Source organism: Nuphar pumila, chromosome 6 (genome assembly GCF_984573655.1).
Source record: "Nuphar pumila chromosome 6, dmNupPumi1.hap1.1, whole genome shotgun sequence".
NCBI classification, from domain to species: domain Eukaryota; kingdom Viridiplantae; phylum Streptophyta; class Magnoliopsida; order Nymphaeales; family Nymphaeaceae; genus Nuphar; species Nuphar pumila.
In genome coordinates, this window is record NC_143254.1 from 27,407,322 (window position 1) to 27,427,517 (window position 20,196).

Consider the following 20,196-nt stretch of genomic DNA (forward strand, 5'->3'; position numbering starts at 1 on the left):
TTGGATTTATGGATATGGCAACAACATTCCAATTGTCACAAAATAATAGTGACCTATCAATTTTCTGTCCTAATGAAGATAATTAGTATTGAATTTGCAAAACTTTTGCAGCCATTGCAGTCATAGCATGATATTAGACCTCTTTACTTGATCTTGCAATGGTTCATTGTCTTTTACATAGTTACTAGGATGTAAAACGGATAAGGGAAGTGATTCAATATGCGGAAGCGGGGATGCTGATAGTTCAAAAATGTATGAAGCGTGAACCAAAAAGGAAATGAACGAGAAGCGAAAGGGAAATGAATGAGAAGTGAAAATGGATTTGAAAGGGAAGCGAAGTGGGATACGAAAGGGAAGCAAAGTGGGATATGAAAAGGAAACAAAACTGAAGTGACATGGAAGCAAATATATCTATAATAATTAAAAAAATGTTTTATTAACTCAAGCAAATCAACATTAAGCCATTCATCAAATATATGGATTATGAACAATCAAAATAAAAAACAATTAATCATAAGGAAATGTTTCATAATTCATTCCATCATCTACATCTAATAATCATTAAGCAAAAAATTTCTAAAAGTTGTTGATAATGAACAAACACAAGAAAAGATGAGATCACAAGAATATAAGACACTAAATAAAGAGGCAAGTTTGAGTAATTAACTGTATTTTTTACAAAGTGTAGACCGCGCATTATAACCAACATGCACTTGAAATAAAAGAAATCTGATCTTGCATGAAAGAGGTGGACCTTGAACATCATATCACCAGGCATAAGAAAGTAACCAAAAGAATAAAGATCAGTTACAGAAATTTATAAGACAAAAGAAAGAATAAGAACATAGCCGGAAAGGTAATATGGTACCTACACATAATATGACAAGACAACATTTAACTTTAACAAATTTGCATATCTTTTGTTGTCAAAGTATCTCCATCAACTTCCATCATGTCTAAAGTTCAAAAATACAAAAATATGATCCATTATCTTCCTTGACATAAAAAGACCCTCCATCATCATGTACAAAAAGACCCTCCATATCATGTATAAAAATGACCATCATGTACAAAGGGATGATCCATCATCTTCCTTCTCATATGATCACCCTTCCATTATGTTTAAAGTTCAAAAATACAAAATGATGATCCATTGTGTTCAAGGTTCAAAAATACAAAGAGAAAATAGCAATAACTGAATGAATATCAACTAATTATATATAATCTTGTTTTTTCCTTTCAAGTGTTTGCACTATGACTAAAACTTGCATGACCACCTCCTCTACTCCCTCGAGGATTTCTTAGAGTTGAATATAATTGTAAATCAAATATGAAACTAAATTATCTATGAAAAGAGTTATAAACAATGATTTAGAGTCCACATGCACAATGCATACATGTATATACACACATCCAAAATTCTAAATACACAACACACATATAGTTTATTCTATATATCTCTCCCTGCATGATTAATAAAGATAGATACAGATTGGACCCTAGAAGGCTGCGACATAGATCTACCATGTCCATGTGAAGGAATAAGAGCTCAAGAATGGACATGAGATGGTGCATCTCTAATAATTGTTGGAGCTCTAAATGCTTCTAGTAGTAGTTATATTTGGATTTTTTTTATCTTGTACCTCCTCTTCAATGAAAGTCAAGTACCTTTTCTTGGAAATAGTGGTACCATCTCCATTATCATCATTGTCATCAAGATCCTCCCATTGTCGATCCTCTAACTTCAATAAGTTAACTTCAATAATAGGAATCTCTAGATTAATATATCATTTTTGATGAGGTCCTTCATAATAATTAGATTTGCTTTTGAACTTGAAAAGTGAAATCAATAGACATATGTTATAATTAAGTATAATATGTTCATTATTTTAAAACAAGTAATAAAAACTTGCATATGCTACCTACCTACTCAATAAGTGAAGATTTAAATGAATATTGACAAGCGTGTCAACATGTTTTTCGTTCAACATATTTCACTTCACATTATAGATATAGCTATATGTGCTCCACATGTTCTGTTGAAGATGTGCTAGTAGGTTGTGATAAGACCTTGATAGCTATTGATTTTAGCTTTGTAGTCCCACCATGAAGGCACCACCAATCTAATACAAAAGAGTTTGGCTTCAAAATTTGTCTTATTACTTCTTTAGTACCAAAACTTCTTCTTTTGTCCACAAAGACCAAAAGCTCCAATATAACATTACCATTGCATTAATGACATCTTTAGCTTTCTACATAATAGGTTCATTTGTATCTAAAAAATGCAAAACATGAAACAAGTAGCAACCAATTAACAAGTTACAAATTAGTTAAAATTTGAAACTAAATACATCTATAAGACATGCACATCACTTTAAAAAAGTAAGCATATACATATAAACATTATATATAAATATATAAATATATAAACATTATACACCTGGAGGTACATAAACAACTCTACATGGACCTAGAACACTCAAGTACTTATTGGTGTAATACTTGAGAATCAAAACATATGCCAAACTATGCAATGTCAAATTCATTTGTACTTTGGTATATATATCATCATAACCTTTAAGATTTTCTTTTATCTGGCCAATCATATTTTCCATTCCTTCATAAATTTCTCTAATCAAAGAACCTTCTTGATCGGTAAATTTTACCATTTTGTAAATAGGCTTTATAATCAATAAAAACCAAATTTATATGCTCCCAAAATTCTTTTGACATGACATGTTCTTGTATGACCTTTGCCTTGTTCTTCATATCTTGATTTGTATAAGAAGTTTCCCATTTGTTCCAATCATTTGTCACCATCATAACTCTTAATGCTTCTCGTGCATCCATTAAACACCTTAAATTAGTATAATGTGAAGCAAATATTGTTTTGATAACTTTCAGGGCCTCTAGTTTTAAGTATTTTCTGAACATTTTAAGTGCTTGACTATGATTAGTTATGTATTTGATAACATTTTTAGCAGTCATGTTTTTTGCAATCATGGAAATTCACGTGATAGGTCCTTGAATATCAAGTTAAGAGCATGAACCATACATGGTGTTAAAAAAATGTGGATATAAAATTTTTACTTCAAATCCTGCATCCTTGCAATTAGCAACATTATTTGTTACAATTTAGACTACATTTGATGAACCAACATCATCTTCACTGGCTCTCAACAAAAAATGAACTATATTTTTTCTTAACTTCTCAGTTGCAGTAAAATCATGAGTATAGAAAAATACATTGAACCATAAAGATTTGAAGCATGGTTACTTTTAGACATTAGTTCACCCATTTGAAATAATAGAAACTCCATGCATAGTCCAATTTTGTCTTAATTCATCTAGCTCCTTTCACACCCTTTCTTTCTCATTATCAAGAAACATTGTCCTTGCCTTCTCAAATGATAGTGTTTTATATCCTAGTAATTGACTAATACCATTAACCCTATCATTTCATTATAGAGATCTTAACACATTAAATGATATTCTATTCGCACGTAAAAATCTGATCACTCTATAATCAACATCCTCTTGCTCAAGTGTTTTAAAAGACTTAACAATACTATTTTGTGTGCCAAAAGATTGAACCATTAGATGATGTTGTTGCTGCCCTTTCTATGCTAGACCTCTTCAAGGTTATTGTTCATGATGCAGTTTCAACTCATCTTTTTTATAAATCTCATGTTATAACTTTAACGATTTTTTTACGGACTCACAATGACTAATCTCTGCACCATTGCCTTTAGCAACTCCCATTAAATGCTCATAGACTCATGTATAAGTTCCATGAAAGATCCCCTTACAATGCTTGCATTTAAATATTTTTGTACCACCTTTGCCTTTGTACTTTGTTTTTCTCTAATTACATGGATCTATAAAATTGTACTACAAATAGGAGTTTTGGCAACTTGGTATTGTCATTTTACGAGTTGAAATATTATGAATTTTACTATCTTTTTATTCCATTCATTTGAATCTTTTTGCCCTTCCCACTTTGTTTTCCTTTAATTATATGGATTAATAAAACAATATTGTAAATAAGCGTTTTTTACAACTTGGCATCATCATTTTCACGAGTTGAAATATTATGAGTTTCACCATCTCTTTGTTCCACAAAAAAAAAAGGCCACAACTACAAGAACATAATATTTCAATTCATGAAAATGATGATGTCGAGTTTGCCAAGAACCCCCATTTATAGTACAATTTTATGGAGCCATGTAATTAAAGGAAAACAAAGTGGAAAGGGCAAAAGTGGTACAAAAATATTCATATGCAAGCATTGTAAGGTGATCTCTAATGGAACTTATACACAAATCTATGCAGATTTAATGAGAGTTGCTAAAGGCAATAGTGTGGGGATTCACCATTGTGAGACTGAAGAAATCCTTAAAGCTGCAACATAAGATTTATAGACAAGAGACTGAAGAAATCCTTAAAGCTGCAACATAAGATTTATAGACAAGATAAGTTAAAATTGCACCATGAACAATAACCTTGAAGAAGTCTATAACAGATAGGGAAGCAACAACATCATCTACTGGTGTTCATCTTTTGGCACCTAAGGTAGCATTGTGGAATCTTTTAAAACATTTGAGCAAGAAGATGTTGATTATGGAGTGATCAAATTTTTGTGTGCAAATAAAATTTCATTTAATGTGCTAAGATCTCCATAATAAAATGATATGGTTCATGGTATTAGTTAGTTGCTAGGATGTAAAGTGCTATCATTTGTGAAGGCAAGGACAATGTTTCTTGATAATGAGAAAGAAAATGTGCGCAAGGAGCTAGATGAATTGAGAAAAAAATGACCTATGTATGAAGTTTCTATTATTTAAGATGGGTGGACTAATGTCAAGAACCAATCATTAATTAATATATTGGCTTCAAATACTTATGGTTCAATGTTTCTCTCTGCTCATGCTTTTGCTGTAGTGAAAAGTCAAGAAAAGTTGTAGCTTAATTTTTGTTGAGAGCCATTGAAGATGATGTTGGTTCATCAAATGTAGTCAAAATTGTGACAGATAATGTTGCTAATTGCAAGGCTGCAGGAGTTAAAGTAAAAATTTTATATCCACATTTTTTTGGTCACCATGTATGGTTTACATTCTTAACTTGATATTCAAGAACCTAACACATGAATTTTCATGGTTACAAGAAATGTATTGACTGCAAAAAATATTATCAAGTACATAACTAATCAATAGTCAAATACTTGACATGTTCAGAAAATATTCAAAACTAGATGTCTTGAAAGTTGACAAAACAAGATTTGTTTCACATTGTACTACTTTAAGGCATTTAATGGATGTAAGAGAAGCATTAAGAGTTATAATGGTGACAAATGATTGAAACAAATGGATTTTTTGTGAAGATCAAGATATAAAGAATAAAGCGAAGGTCACACAAGAACATGTCTAGTCAGAACAATTTTAGAAAAATATAAAATTGGCTTTTTTTATTACAAAACTTACAAAATGATAAAATTTGCCGATCAAGGTCCTTTGATTGAATAAGTTTATGAAAGAATGGAGAATATAATTGGTTAGATAAAAAAGAATCTTCAAGGTTATGATATATACCAAAATGTTTATAACATTGCTTGTAACAGGTGAGATAAAATAAATTTAACATTATACTGTTTGACATATGTTTTGATTCTTAAGTACTACACCAATAAGTACTTGAGTGTTCCAGGTCCATGTAGACTCGGTCGTGGACATTTATATATTTATATATACATATGTTTACTTTTTTAAAATGATGCTCGTGTCTTATAGATGCATTTAGTTTCAAATTTGTTAACTAATTTGTAACTTGTTAATTGGTTGCTAATCATTCCATGTTTTGCACTTTTTAGACCAAAATGAACTTGTTATGCAGAAGGCTAAAGATGCCATTAATGCAATGGTGAATGATGAAGCAACAAATGATGTTATACTGAAGATTTTGGCATTTGTTTAGAAAAGGAAAAAGTTTTGGTACTAAAGAGGCAATAAGACATTTGAAGCCAAACAATTCTGTATTAGGCTGGTGGCGTCTTCATGATCGTACTACAAAGTTAAAATTGATAGCTATCAAGGTCTTGTTAGAAGCTATTAGCATATTTTTAACAAAATGACTATGGAGTACATATAGCTATATCCATAATGTAAAGCAAAATAGGTTGAACGGAAAACATGCTGACATGCTTGTCCATATTCATTTAAATCTTGAATTATTGAGTAGGTAGGTAGCATATGCAAGTTTTTATTACTGGCTATGTCATATGGGTTCGGGTGCAGCGATGCGGCACTTTAAAAAAACTTGGATGCGGGGGTATGGGAGGGTATATATATATATATGTTTTTATGTAAAAAAAACTGATACCTTCATAGCCTATAACCATTAATTTTGAATCACCGGGAAAACCTGTATACAGGTCAGATTTCGGTGATCCAAAAGCTAGTTTCCACTAAACAAAACCTATATATCACATCTATGGTGTTGAATGTGAGAAAAAACATAAAAAAACTATGATTTTGAGCTGAGCAAAATGGGACAGAACAAGAAAGTGGGCAGAACCAGCGTATTACTATATATATATATATATGTCAAAACATTTCCTTCACTTTTTTTGGGAAAACCCAATTTTTTTTAAATACCATAACTTTTCTGATATTTATCCAAGAAAACAGATTTTTGAAAACATCACAAGAAAATGAGATTTGTGATTATAGTTCTTAAACCTATAAATGGATCAAAGTCTTGGGTTACGATTAAGGTTGGGTTTTTAGTGTTCTCAGAAGAGAGTCTGAGAGACGAGGGGAGAGAGAGATTGCGAGAGAGATTGAAGGAGAGAATGAGAGAGAGAGAATACGTACGGTTAAAATACATGTATTCCTACATATATATATATATTTATGATATATATATATATACATAATGCTTGATAGGGGTATTTTTGTCTTTTTCATAAGTTGTTTTAAAAACAACTATTTATTTTAGATAGTTTTATTTTCATTTTATTTTTTGTATTTTTTTATTCCATGCAAAAGGGACCCCACATAGAGCCGTTGGGGGCTCCCAACGACTCTATGGGGAGCCCCCAATGGTGGTCCCCTTTTTCCTTTTTCTCTTTGTATAAATAGGGGCTTCTCCCTCTTGTATTTTCAATCTTTAGAGCTCCTCTCTAATAAAGCCCATATTCATTTTTATGTGTTGCCTTTAAGGCTTGTTGTATTGTCCCACCGTGGACTTCTCTCTTGTTCTCTCTCTTGACCATTGTAGGACATTGTGAATGCTTTAAGCATTCTTTATATTTTCGCATACTTCATTACATGGTATTAGAGCCATACAGTTCTTGAAAGTTGAAAGCTCTCCATTCTTGCTCCTATACTTTGTTGGTGCAATGGAATCCAAAATTGACCTATCCTTCACGCTTAATGGCAAGAACTACATGATGTGGGCATCCACGATGGAGAATAATCTCAAGAGAAAGAAACTTTGGGGTTATGTAATGGGTTCTATTCCGAAACCCCAATTGAAGTTCACCGAGATTGAAGGAGATCAACAAAAAGCTCTTGAGGGAGATGCTCACCTCAAAGCAATTGAAGAACACTAAAGAAAGGTGGAGGATTGAGAAAGCAATCACGCAAAAATCCTAGCATGGTTCATGAATAACGTTGAACTCAAGGTATGTGCAAACATAGCTAAATTTCGCCGAGCCAATGAGGCTTGGTTCTTTATGAAGGGTATGTATACCCAAAAAGACCTTGCAAGAGCTTACTTTTTACGAGAAAAGGTAAGAACCACTAAGCAAAGGGATTTGAACATTCAAGATTACTATAATACTCTAAATCCATTATGGGATGAATTGGCTCTCTTAGAGCCTAAGTGGGTGGCTATGGAGGATGTTGAACTTAGACAAAAGTAAGTGGAACAAGAAATATTGTTTCAATTTTTATTTGGGCTTCGTTCCGAATTTGAACAAGATCCTTACTCCTCCATAGATCCACTCTTCCTCCTTTGAAAGATGCCATTGCCGAAATCACTCAAGAAGAAACACGGCTTGGCATGAGTAAAGGTATAGATGAAGTCCTTGCTGCATCTAAACCCGACAACAATGTCAAGGCATATAAACCACCACATTTTGAAAAATAAGGAAACTATAATGGAGGTGGAAAGATGATCGTGTGTAATCATTGCTATGAGCCAGGTCATATTAAACCCCTTTGCCCAAAATTAAATGGAACTTTCAAGCCTAAGGTGACTTTCGTTGAAGAATCCATCACCAAAAAGAAAGATGGAGGCAAGAACGAAGATCTCAAAGAAACTCTTGGTCAAATATCTATGGCTCTTCATCAATTACTCAAGTCTACCTCCTCTACATCGGGTGCTGTCATTGCCTCTACGTCTCTACCCAGTACGTATTCTTGGATTCTAGATTCCGAAGCATCTTTTCATATGACTCATGAAAATGCTTTAACCGATGTTTGCACCAATTCAAAAATATCTTGTGTTTCTATGGCCGATGGAATTTTTTAAAAAATAAAAGGTATAGGAACATTAGATTCTAATAACTCTCAAAACTTTTTTGTTCCAAAAGTAAGTGTGGTTCCAAAACTAAACCTAAACCTTTTTTGGTTTCTCAAATTGCCGACCATGGATGTGAAATATCTTTCTCATCTAAGGGTTGCTTTGTGCAAGATCTCTAGTCCGGGAAGCGGATTGGGTAAGGCCATAGAAAGAGAGACCTCTACTATATGGATCATTTGTCTCTTCATACAAACTCTTTTTGTACTTATGTCCAAGATAAAAGTATTGAAACTTGGCATAAAAGACTTGGACATCCAAGTTACTCTAAAATGTATCTTTTTTCTTTTGGAAACAAGTTTTGTAAAAAAAAAAGATATAAATTGCAAAGATTGCATTTTTGAGAAAATAAAGTTTATTCCATTTCCAACTAGAACTTTTGTTTCAACAAGACCTTTTTAATTGGTGCACTCAGATGTTTGTGGTCCATCTTCGGTTATATCTAAAGGTGGTTATTCATATTACGTAACACTCATTGATGACTTTACTAGATATGTTTAGATTTATTTTCTTAATCTTAAATCGCAAGTTTTTTTTTTCTTTAAAGAATTTTGCATAAAAGTTCAAAGCCAAATTTAAAGTAGCATATCCATTCTTATATCCGACTCGGGTGGAGAATACCTATTTAATGATTTTCAAAATTATTTAAAGCATAATGAAATTTGTCATTAAAGATCATGTCCTAAAACTCCACAACAAAACGGGCTAGCAGAAAGAAAACATAGGCATATTATAGAAACCGCTAAAACATTGCTTATCTCCAAAAACGTTCTTAAGAATTTTTGGGCCGAAACTGTTTTGACTTCTACATATTTAATAAATCGTATGTCATCATCAAACTTGAAAAATATATCTCCTTATGAAAAACTTTTAAAATTTACACCCGATTTCAATCTCCTTCGTATTTTTTATTGCAAATGCTTTGTCCTCTTGCATAAAAGAGACAAGTTGTCTCATAAAGCGATTGAATGTGTTTTCTTTGGATATGGTGAAAATAAAAAAAGATATAGATGCTTTGATTACAAAAATAATAAACTTTATGTTTCAAAAGATGTAATCTTCTTAGAAGATAAAAATGGTTTTGAAATACTTGATAAGAAAGATGAAATTGACTATATGTTCTTGTATGATCTTTCCCCAACAAAAGATATGTATGATGATTCTTTGAATCATTTTGAAATTATGAATGATACACATCATGAAGTATCTAATATTGAAACATCACCAAGTAGTGATGACATCATTGATAAAAATCTACATGTTTATACCCGACGTGAACAAGATAAATCTATAAGTGCCCTATAAAAATATTCTCAAAATAATGAATCTATGGGAGAAACCTTCTAGAGAATCCATTCCACCAAATAGGTTTGTGTCATATGAATCACTTACACCAAATTATATGGCTTGTCTAATAGCTTTGCATTCATATCATGGGCCCACACATTATCATCAAACAAAAAATATACCTCATTGGATCGAAGCCATGAAAATTAAACTAGATACTCTCAAAAGAGCTAACACTTGAAAAATAATTAAACTTCCTCCAAACAAAAAACCCATTGGATGTTGGTGGGTTTTTAAAGTTAAAACTAAAAGTGATGGATTCTTAGAACGATACAAAACAAGATTAATTGCTAAAGGATATTCACTAAGAATATGAAATTGATTATGAGGAAACCTTTGCACCTGTAGCAAGAATGACTAGTGTTAAAACCTTAATAGCTATAGCATAAATAAACAAATGGCCTATATATCAATTAAATGTAAAAAATGTCTTTCTTAATGAAAAATTAAACGAAGAAGTATATATATCCTCCGCCGGGGTATAACATTGGGCAAGGTCAAACTCTTAAACTTTTAAAAGCATTGTATGGTCTTAAGCAAACTCCCAAGGATTGGTATGATAGATTTAGTAATGTCATGATTAAACTGGGTTTTCGTTCATGTTATACTGACACTTCTCTCTATGTAAAAAGTGCAGGAGCTAATATTGTTGTTTTCTTACTTTATGTTGATGATATGATTATCACAGGAAATGATCCAGTCGATATTGGTAATGTTAAAAATATGTTAAAAGATAACTTTGATACGTCTGATTTAGGATTCCTAAGATACTTCTTAGGAATCGAAGTAATATATTCTCCTCAAGGATATATACTTTAACAAATGAAGCTTGTTGCAGATATATGTACTAAATTTGGAATTTCAGATGACAAAAAGGTGGAGACTCCTGAAGTGATCAATGCAAAATTAAAACTGGAGGATGGGGTTTTTCTAGAAGATCCTACACCCTACAGACAACTTATTGGTTTTCTCACTTATCTGTCTATCACCAGACCAGATATTGCACACGTCGTTCACTCTGCTAGCCAGTTTTAGCATGCTCCTACAACTGTGCATATGAATGTCGTGCTATGAATCGTCAGATACATCAAAAATACCATATCTAAAGGGTTATTTCTATCCTCATCTTCCTCATTAAATTTACTTGCTTATATTGATGCAGATTGTGGAGGTAATCCTAATGATAGAATTTCAACTATTGGTTTTTGTGTCCTTTTAAGAGATTCCTTGATTGCATGGAGATGCAAGAAACAATAGAAAGTCTCGCTGTCATCTACTGAAGCTGAATACAAGGCTATGACAACTATTAAAATGGAACTTGTATGGATTCAAAGTCTTCTCAAAGATACGAGTGTTAACATCTCTGGTGCTTTGAAGCTATGTTGCGACAACAAAAGTGAAATTTATATCGCCAGCAATCACACCTTCCATGAGCGTATAAAACATATAGAGATTGACTGTCAGTATGTTCATGATGAATATATAAGAGGAACAATTGCCCTACCTTATGTTACATCAGAATATCAATTGGCAGACTTTTTCACTAAAACACTTTCTGTTACCCGTTTCATTTTTTTTCTTAGCAAACTTTCAGTCATCTCTCCGTAAAGTTTGAGGAGGGTGTTAAAATACATGTATTCCTATATATATATATTTATGATATAAATATATATAATACCCGATAGGGGTATTTTTGTCTTTTTCATAAGTTATTTTAGAAACAACTATTTATATTAGATAGTTTTATTTTCATTTTATTTTTTGTATTTTATTTTTATTTTTATTTTTATTCCACGCAAAAGGGACCCCACATAGAGTCGTTGGGCTATGGGGCGCCCCCAACGATGCTCCCCTTTTTCCCTTTTTTTCTTTGTATAAATAGGGGCTTCCCCCTCTTGTATTTTCAAGCTTTAGAGCTCCTCTCTAATAAAGCTTATATTCAGTTTTATGTATTGCCTTTAAGGCTTGTTGTATTGTCCCATAATGGACTTCTCTCTTGTTCTCTCTCTTGTCCATTGTGAATGCTTTAAGCATTCTTTATGTTTTTGCATACTTTATTACGCGTACCTGGGTTGGAGATTGAGAGGAGGCATCACCGGACGGTTGTAGCTCGTAGTCGTCGCCGATGTCGGGGTCGAGAGACGGGTCGCAACGTCGGGGTCGGGAGGAGAGGGCAATAATTTTTTGCTCTAATCCTCCTTTTAGCTCATTTCATCGGGCTCTTTTTTTTTTAAAGTCCAAAATTTAGACATTTATGACATTGGGTGCGTTGACCGCACTCAGGGTTTGGTCGACCGCACTGGGTGCCACACCCGCACCTGCGTCGATGCGGGTGTGGCACCTGGTTGGCCGAATCCCTGTGACATAGATTACTGGTTTTAAAATAATGAACATATTATACTCAATTATAACATATGTTTGTTGATTTCACTTTTGAGATGAAAAAAAAATCAAATTATTATGAAGGACATGATCGAAAATAGAATATCAATCTAGAGATTCTTTGTATTGAAGATAATCTACTGAAGCTAGAGGATTGACAATGGGAAGATTTTGATGATGATAATGGAGATGATACCACTACTTTCAAGAAGAGGACATGGCTTCCATTGAAAGGAGGTGCAAGATAAAGAAAATCCAAATGTAATTGTAACTAAAATCATTAGAGCTCCAACAATTATTAGAGATGCATCATCTTGTGTCCATTCTTGAGCTCCTATTCCCTCACATGGACATGGTAGATGTATGTTACAACCTTCTACGATCCAATCTTCTATATCTAGCTTTATTAATCATACATGGAGAGATACATTGCATAAACTATATGTGTATTGTGTATTTAGAATTTTGGATGTGCGTATATACATGTATGCATATGTGTGTGCATGTGGACTCTAAACCATTGTTTAAGACTCTTTTCATATATAATTTAGTTTCATATTTAATTTACAATTATACTCGATTCTAGGAAATCCTCGAGGCAGTAGAGGAGGTCATTTAAGTTTTAGTCATGGTGCAAGCACTTAAAAGGGAAGAACGAAGATTATATATAATCTGCTGATTTTTTTTCAGTTATTGCTATTTTCTTTTTGCATTTTTAAACTTTAGACATGATGGAGGATGATACTTGATAGTATGGGAAGAGGATCGATCATCGTTTTGTATTTTTGAACGTACATGATATGGATGATCTAACAGAAGAAGACGAATAAAAAGAAGACAAGAGTGAGAGAGACCCTTTTTGCTCTTTACTTTTCCTAAACCCTAAACCTAGAGTAAAGGAGAAAACAAGCACTAAAAGTACCAGAAAAATAGGATCCACCATGGTCTTACGTTCTCACTTGTGGTAAGCCTTGTTGAAGGTCAACAATTGACCAAAATCACCGGTGGTTGGTGGTGCTGGTGTGCTGCTTCCCAGTAGCCTTCTTCTCCCTTTGATTTTCCTTTTTCTCTTTCTCTACCTTCTTCCTTAACAAATGAAAGAAAAAAGTAAAACAAAACATTTCTTTGACCCCCCTCTTTTTTATTTTTTGAATGCCTTTAATACCCTTGAGAAACTCCAAAAGCCCACATAACTAAACCAAAAATTAGTGTCATTAAGCTTTGGAAGTGCACTTCCTTAACTAGGAACCATGTTTCTTGAAAAAGAGATTCACATTTCATTGATTATATGAAGCATGCTTCATGGATTATTCGAAGCCTGTTTCTATTTTTGGGGAAGCACGCTTCCCATAATCAGGAAGTGGATTTCTCCTTGCTTTCCCTCCTTCCGGTGAAACAATTGCTATCCCGCTTCTAGTAACTATGGTCTCTTATTTGACTAAGAGACTAGGTGAGATCCCAAATAAACATCATAATCATAATCACTGGTATCACTTATATTTTGAAAATATCACTATATTATCAATTTGTCAAGGTCAGCCGATATTTTCTCAAGATTTTTCGAGATTTTCAAAATATTGCAATATTTTCCCAAGATTTTTCCAAGATTAAAAAAAAACTTTTCTTATATAGTTTAAGTATTTTTTGGTTTCTTTTATATTTTAAAACCTTTTCTAATTGTTTCTTTATATTTTTGCAAGATCATTACTTTTGAGATTTTCCCAATATTTTCTCGAGAAAAATCACTTTTTCAAAATATCTCTGAGAAAAACCCTCGCCGAGAAATTTCATTGAACGATATAGGTGACTCCGATCCTAACCAATCCTAAACCTTCTTGTATTGGGATCTCCTTGTTAGAGGATGTGGCAGCATACTCAAAGCGTCTAGATATGCTATAAAAAAATTCAGGATCATTCAGATGCATTTCTGTAATATTTTGGATGGATAGAGGTATTTCGGTAATTTCATAGCAGTGTTGTGAAAAGCGTTGAGGCGTAGCGAGGTGCTCCGCCAAAAACTGAGGTGAGGCATAAGCCTCAATTTTTTTTTTGAAAACTTTAAAAAAAATATAAAAATATCTAAAAATACAAATAAATAAAGAAATACTTTATTGATGAAGTAACAATCAATAAGAAATAGAAAATAGAAAATCTCAAATAAGTACTAAAAAATATGAGATTAACATATAAAAGTAACTAAGAAACTGATTACATAACTGAAAAACTCTTCTTCTTCTTGAGGCGCAAAAGGCACGTTCATAGTGTTCTAGGGCATCTCTGCAATGATTGAACAGTGATCTGGGAGCCTTTCTTCATGTGTCCTTTGGTTTCATACTCTGTTATCTTTTGTATCTTGAGTCTTGACAGATATGCACTCGACCATAATGCACTTTGTGTAAAGGGATCTTCAATACAGTTGCTTATTGATGAGTCTAGAGTCAGAAAATACTTTTCCTGTTTCATTTTCATTTGTATAATGGGGTAAATAAATAATTAAAACTAATTTCATTTGTACAAGAGGTAAATAAATGAGAAAAGATACTTAAAACTATGTAAAACAATTAAGTGTAACAAAGAGAGAGACCTGATAATATAACACATGTTTTATTCATAATTCTCATTTCTGTTTTTGGTAATGGAAATATATCTTCTGTGAACAAGTTTAAAAATGGAAAATCAGTAAGCCATGCTTTAAGCACTAAGCTTGGACCCTGTGATGATGGCTGATTGGGCAGAATTCGCCAGTTTACTTCATTGATTTCAGTTTAGGAAATGGTCACTTATAGCTTAATTTGGATATTCCCACATCTTTGAAATACTGAAAAAATCTCATGATTTCAGACTGAAAACCAACAACAATAAAAGTCAGTTAGAGCTTTGTCACTGTCAATCTAATAGTATAAATGTGAAAGGCATAGATCATTGAAAAATTCCTTATGATAAGTTTGGGCTCTCTTAAGTTGATTGTTACTCTTTTCAGTTTTTTTCACTTTTTATCATTTTTCATGGACCATAATATATGAATCTAAGTTTGTTGTTTTTCTTTTTCTGCATTTCAGGGATTGGGTAACAAGTTCCTTTCACATATTCGTGAAGTAGATTCCATACTTCAGGTTTATGAATTTCTTAGAGCATCTTTTGTCTCCTGTCTTTGTGAATCTGTAATTTTATTAATTGGCATGCCTTTATGTCTCTTTCAACATATGCTGCTATTTTGTTCTCTTTCATTGTGGTTGTATTCCCTCCTCACATCTCAAGCTATACAATGATCAACTTTTGTAATTTCTTTTATTATTGTATCCTTGTTTGAACTAACCAGTCTTCACATAAGGTGGTATTCCGGTGGGCATTGGAGGTGATCCTTATTATATATCTTTTATTCAGAAAAGTAGGATACTTCTGTCTAAATTTTATTTCTTGGTTTTCAAATAGTAAAGTAGTTTCAAATTTCTAATTGTTACAAAAGTAGCACAGACAAGGTAGCTTGTAATGTAGTTGTGATCTTCTAATTGTTACAAAAATAGCAAAGAGAAGGTAGCTTGTAATGTAGTTGTAATCTTCTAATTCTTAGAAAAATAGCGTAGGTGGTAGTCAAGCGACCCTCTCTCTCTCTCTCTCTCTCTTTGATGATAGGCAAGTGGGTGAATTTTGAAAACAATTGAAATACTCATCCTTCTTATGTGTAGAAGCCCACTCTTCCTAATTAAGAAATCAAAAGCTCCCTTGTTCTAGGTTCTGCAGTCTAACTCGTCCTAACCAAGAAAAGCATTTAGAAAGGATCTCTGTCTAGCACATGCTGACAGCATGTGCGCCTCACTGTTGATAAGGTATCTGCTCAAGTGACCTTCAGGGTAGGCATGTGTTAGAAACCATCATACAAGTATAGAGGGCAGTTTTGTATATATGTATCATTGTAATACCAGCATGTGGTAAGGGAATTTTGACCATTTGTCCAGAACTCTACCGTAATCAACATATAAGTGGTGATGTTAGTAGGCCTCCCCATCTCATTATCATGTAGTTAGGCTATTGCCGTCAAGGTTACCAGACTAGGAAGTGGAAGCGGGAAACAAAACGAGAAGCAGAAGTAAGAAGCGAGAATCAATTTAAAAATAAGAATAAAAAAGAAAGTGACATGGGATCAAATGGGAAGCAAAATACAAATCAAAAAGAGAGAAAAAAAAACTAAAATAAAAATGATTATTCTTAAATTTTGTGATTTCATAGTGTAAGAATTAAATTCTTCTCAAAATCTAAAAATGTTGGTTGCCAATTTAAAGAAACATAAAAAGAAGCATGAGAGAATCGAGATTCCTATCAAGTTTTGAAAGCAAGGAGTTTCACACTTCCGAAGCTTGTTTCGGGGAAGTGCACTTTCCTTCTATCTATGAAGCTTCCAGTAACTCTGATTGCGGTTGTCTTTCACTTTTTGTTCTTCTGCTTCATTGCAGTTGTCTTTCACTTTCTGGTCTTCTGCTTCATTGCTATTAGACTCGCAGAGTCCACTGATGCTTTCTGCCCCTAACTATTTTTGAAAATGGTGATGCCTTGCATCACCAGACATGTAAAAAGAGCTGACTAATCTCATTTTAAGATCCTCATAATAAAAAAGCAAAAAGGTCATTGTAACGCTAATGGCAACTAATGTAAGAGACCACCATTACTTTTATAGAGAAGGTAGATGAGCCTACTAACATCAACTTAAAATTGCACATGACTACATGTGTCTCTCTGTGCATGTATGCATGCGTGCGTGATATTCAATAGTGCATCTAAATCTTGCATTTGGGGTCCAGTGACATTAATTTGCATTTATGTGAAAATTTTTCAGTGACTTGCTTTCCTGATGAATGATAGGATGTCTTTCTTGATACCAACCATTCTTGTGTTTCAGGTAGTCCGTTCCTTCGAGGACAATGACATAGTTCATGTGAATGGGAAGATTGACCCCAAATCAGACATTGATATTATCAACTTAGAGCTTGCGTTTGCTGATCTTGACCAGGTTAACTCTTAAGTTCTTGTTACCTTTTCACTTGATGTAATTTTTAAACATACAATAGTGGTTCGCCATGACAATCTTAACATATATGTTCTATAAATAGCCTTACTATAGATTATTATGCTAATGTCATCAATGCTAAGTAGTCAAATGATACCTAAAAGTGTTAATTATTGAATTATTCTTACTTAAACTTGCATAACTATTTTGAGAGAATTAGATTGTTAATAAAGCAGAAGTTGACCTCAAGGTTACTTTAAACTTTAAAGCAATGTTGTGAATAGCGGAGGCGTAGCGAGGCGTAAGACCTGCTCATGAAGCGAGGCATAAGCCTCGAGGCAAAAAGCGTAAGCTTCACAAAAAATATTAAAACATCAACCAAATAAAAAAACAAAAACAAATATGCATAATTTATGTACTATTAATGAATAATATAATAAAGTGAAGAAACTACACTAAATCATATTTGACTTTTCTGTACACAAATTGAAGAAGAAGCAAACTACTTCTATATGTAAACTATACTAGGGAGGTGCATCGTGATTCAGATGAAATCATATTAAATCCTGCATACTGTCAGGAGAATGCTTTCCCATCTATAAAATCCAACATCAATGTGCCATAAACAATGCATACACACGAAGCACACACACCGCATGTTCACCTACACACACATCATAAATCATATATACACGATGTGCATGTCCTTCATCAAACACAATGATAGAAAAAAAGGAAGAAAGATAGATGACAGGAACAAAGAAGAAGAAAAAGAAGAAAGATTGAAAATGAAAATAAAATAAAAAAGAAAACGAAAAAGAAAGGGAAAAAAAAGAAAAGAAGAAGAAAGAAAGAAGGAAAAGATGAGAAAAAACAGAAGAAGAAGAAGAATGAAATAAAGAAAAGAACAAAGGGCACAAAAGAAGAAGGAAAAAACTGAAAGAATAAGAAGAAAAAAACTGAAAAAGAAGGAACAGAGAAGAAGAAATATAGAAAAAAAGAACATGGAAGAAGAAAAAAAAGAATGAAAGATTAAAAATGAAAAGAAAAGAAAAGAAAGAAGAAGAAGAAGAAGAAGAAGAAGAAAGGGAAAAAAGTAAAAGAAAAAAGAAAGAAAGAAAGAAAGGAGATGGGAGAAAAAAACAATGGAATAAAGAAAAGAAGAAGAATAGAGGGCACGAAAGAAGAAGGAAAAAACTGAAAGAAGAAGGAAAAAATGAAAAAGAAGAGAGAGAGAGAGAGAGAGAGAGAGAGAGAGAGAGAGAGAGAGAGAGAGAGAGAGAGAGTACTATCGGTTGCCGTAAAATCCTCTCCGGTAGAAGGGAGGTGGAAGAGAGAAGGGGAGAAGGGTTTGACGTTGTCCTAAACCCCTTCCTTTCATGTGTTTTCATGTTTATTTTTCTTTTTTTTTAATGACATAAAACAGGTCAAATGAGGCCTTTGACCACCATAAATATGAGGTATGCACCTCATGTGCGAGACGCGCCTCAAGGCACATGAGGCACACGTCTCATAACCTCTTGTGCTTTGTAGGTGAACATCGAGGCATGCTTTTACGCCTCAAAGCAAGTTTTTAACAACACTGCTTTAAAGTTTAAACCATAGTGCTGAACTGTTTTTTTTTTCGGCAACTATCTGCAGCCAAAATCTCATAATATTTTGAAAATTTTCAGAACCCTCCTGTTTTTTAGGCAAAAAATTAAATAAAAAATATAAAATCAAATTTTAGTTAATTTTTACAAAGTAAAATTGTAAAAAAAAAAACTAATTTCTGGCAGTTTTATTGGAAAATATCAACCATCTAATTCCTTGTGTGTTGTTTTTTGAAAAAATATGCTGATATTTGTCACACTGCTTTAAGTAATACCAATTATATTAGGATCTATTACTTAATATGGATTAGAGTATTTAAGTGCTTGTATCCTAAATATCATTAAGAAATTTATAAGTCATGATCACTTCACATGTTATTCAGCTATTGAAAAAGCAATGTTTTCATGGTTTTCAGTTTATTTGTAAATAAAAAATGTATATGGAACTAGTTCTAGGCATAAAAACCTATTGTTAGATTTTATGTGCCTTATAGACATTTTAGTTTGTACCGGTTAATCATTAGTTTTCCCTTTCTTGCTAATTATTTATGATATACGATGCTAAATGTTTAATCTTCTTGTATTTCTATATTACTATATATTTTTATTAGTCTTTAAGGAACAATCCTCTACAATTTGAAAGTGCCCTAGTTGCTTTTGATATGATCCCTTGCAATTGATAGAGGAGCAATGTTGCCAACAAAGGAAGCAAAATCAAGTAGCAATGCATAAAGCGAGAGGTAGGAAGTAAATCAGGAACAGTGGGAATCATATATATATATATATATATATATATATATATAATTTTGAAGTTTTAACAATTAACATTGTCATAATTTAACAATTAACATTGTCATAATATCATTCATCATGCATGCAATATATCAACCTAAATAGCAATCAAATAAGTAAAGCAATTACATAAATCAACCTAAATATCAATCAAATAAGTAAAGCAGAAAAGAACTAAATTACATACCAAAATTTTGGGCTTGAGCCGAGATGAGCTCAAGCTTGGCTCTAAAACAACTATTTTTTGAATGGCTGACACCAACTAAAAAAAGTGATTTTGAAAAAGAATCGGACGTTACCGTGAATTCAAAACGTAGCTGAAAAGTCATCATTAAAATGCCCTTAGCTACATGGCACGTGGGCGACATGAAAAATAATTCAAAGATCGAAGAATAAGACAAACCTGGTTTGCCAAAAACCAACATGAAAGGGCTGTTTGGGTGACCAAAAACCTGATTTTCAGAATTTTGGTCACAAACAACAAAAAAAAGGCTTGTCATT

At 32.8% G+C, this 20,196-nt stretch overlaps 1 protein-coding gene across 1 annotated transcript in view; it reads left to right on the forward strand.

The window, feature by feature from the left end:
- LOC149834464 (uncharacterized) overlaps positions 1–20,196 on the forward strand; it is a 42,855-nt gene that overhangs the window by 3,135 nt on the left and 19,524 nt on the right. Inside the window, exons 3-4 of the mRNA XM_090011430.1 lie at positions 15,369–15,422; positions 17,204–17,314. Of these exons, the coding sequence (XP_089867556.1) occupies positions 15,369–15,422; positions 17,204–17,314 (165 nt within the window). The remainder of the gene's footprint in view (positions 1–15,368; positions 15,423–17,203; positions 17,315–20,196) is intronic.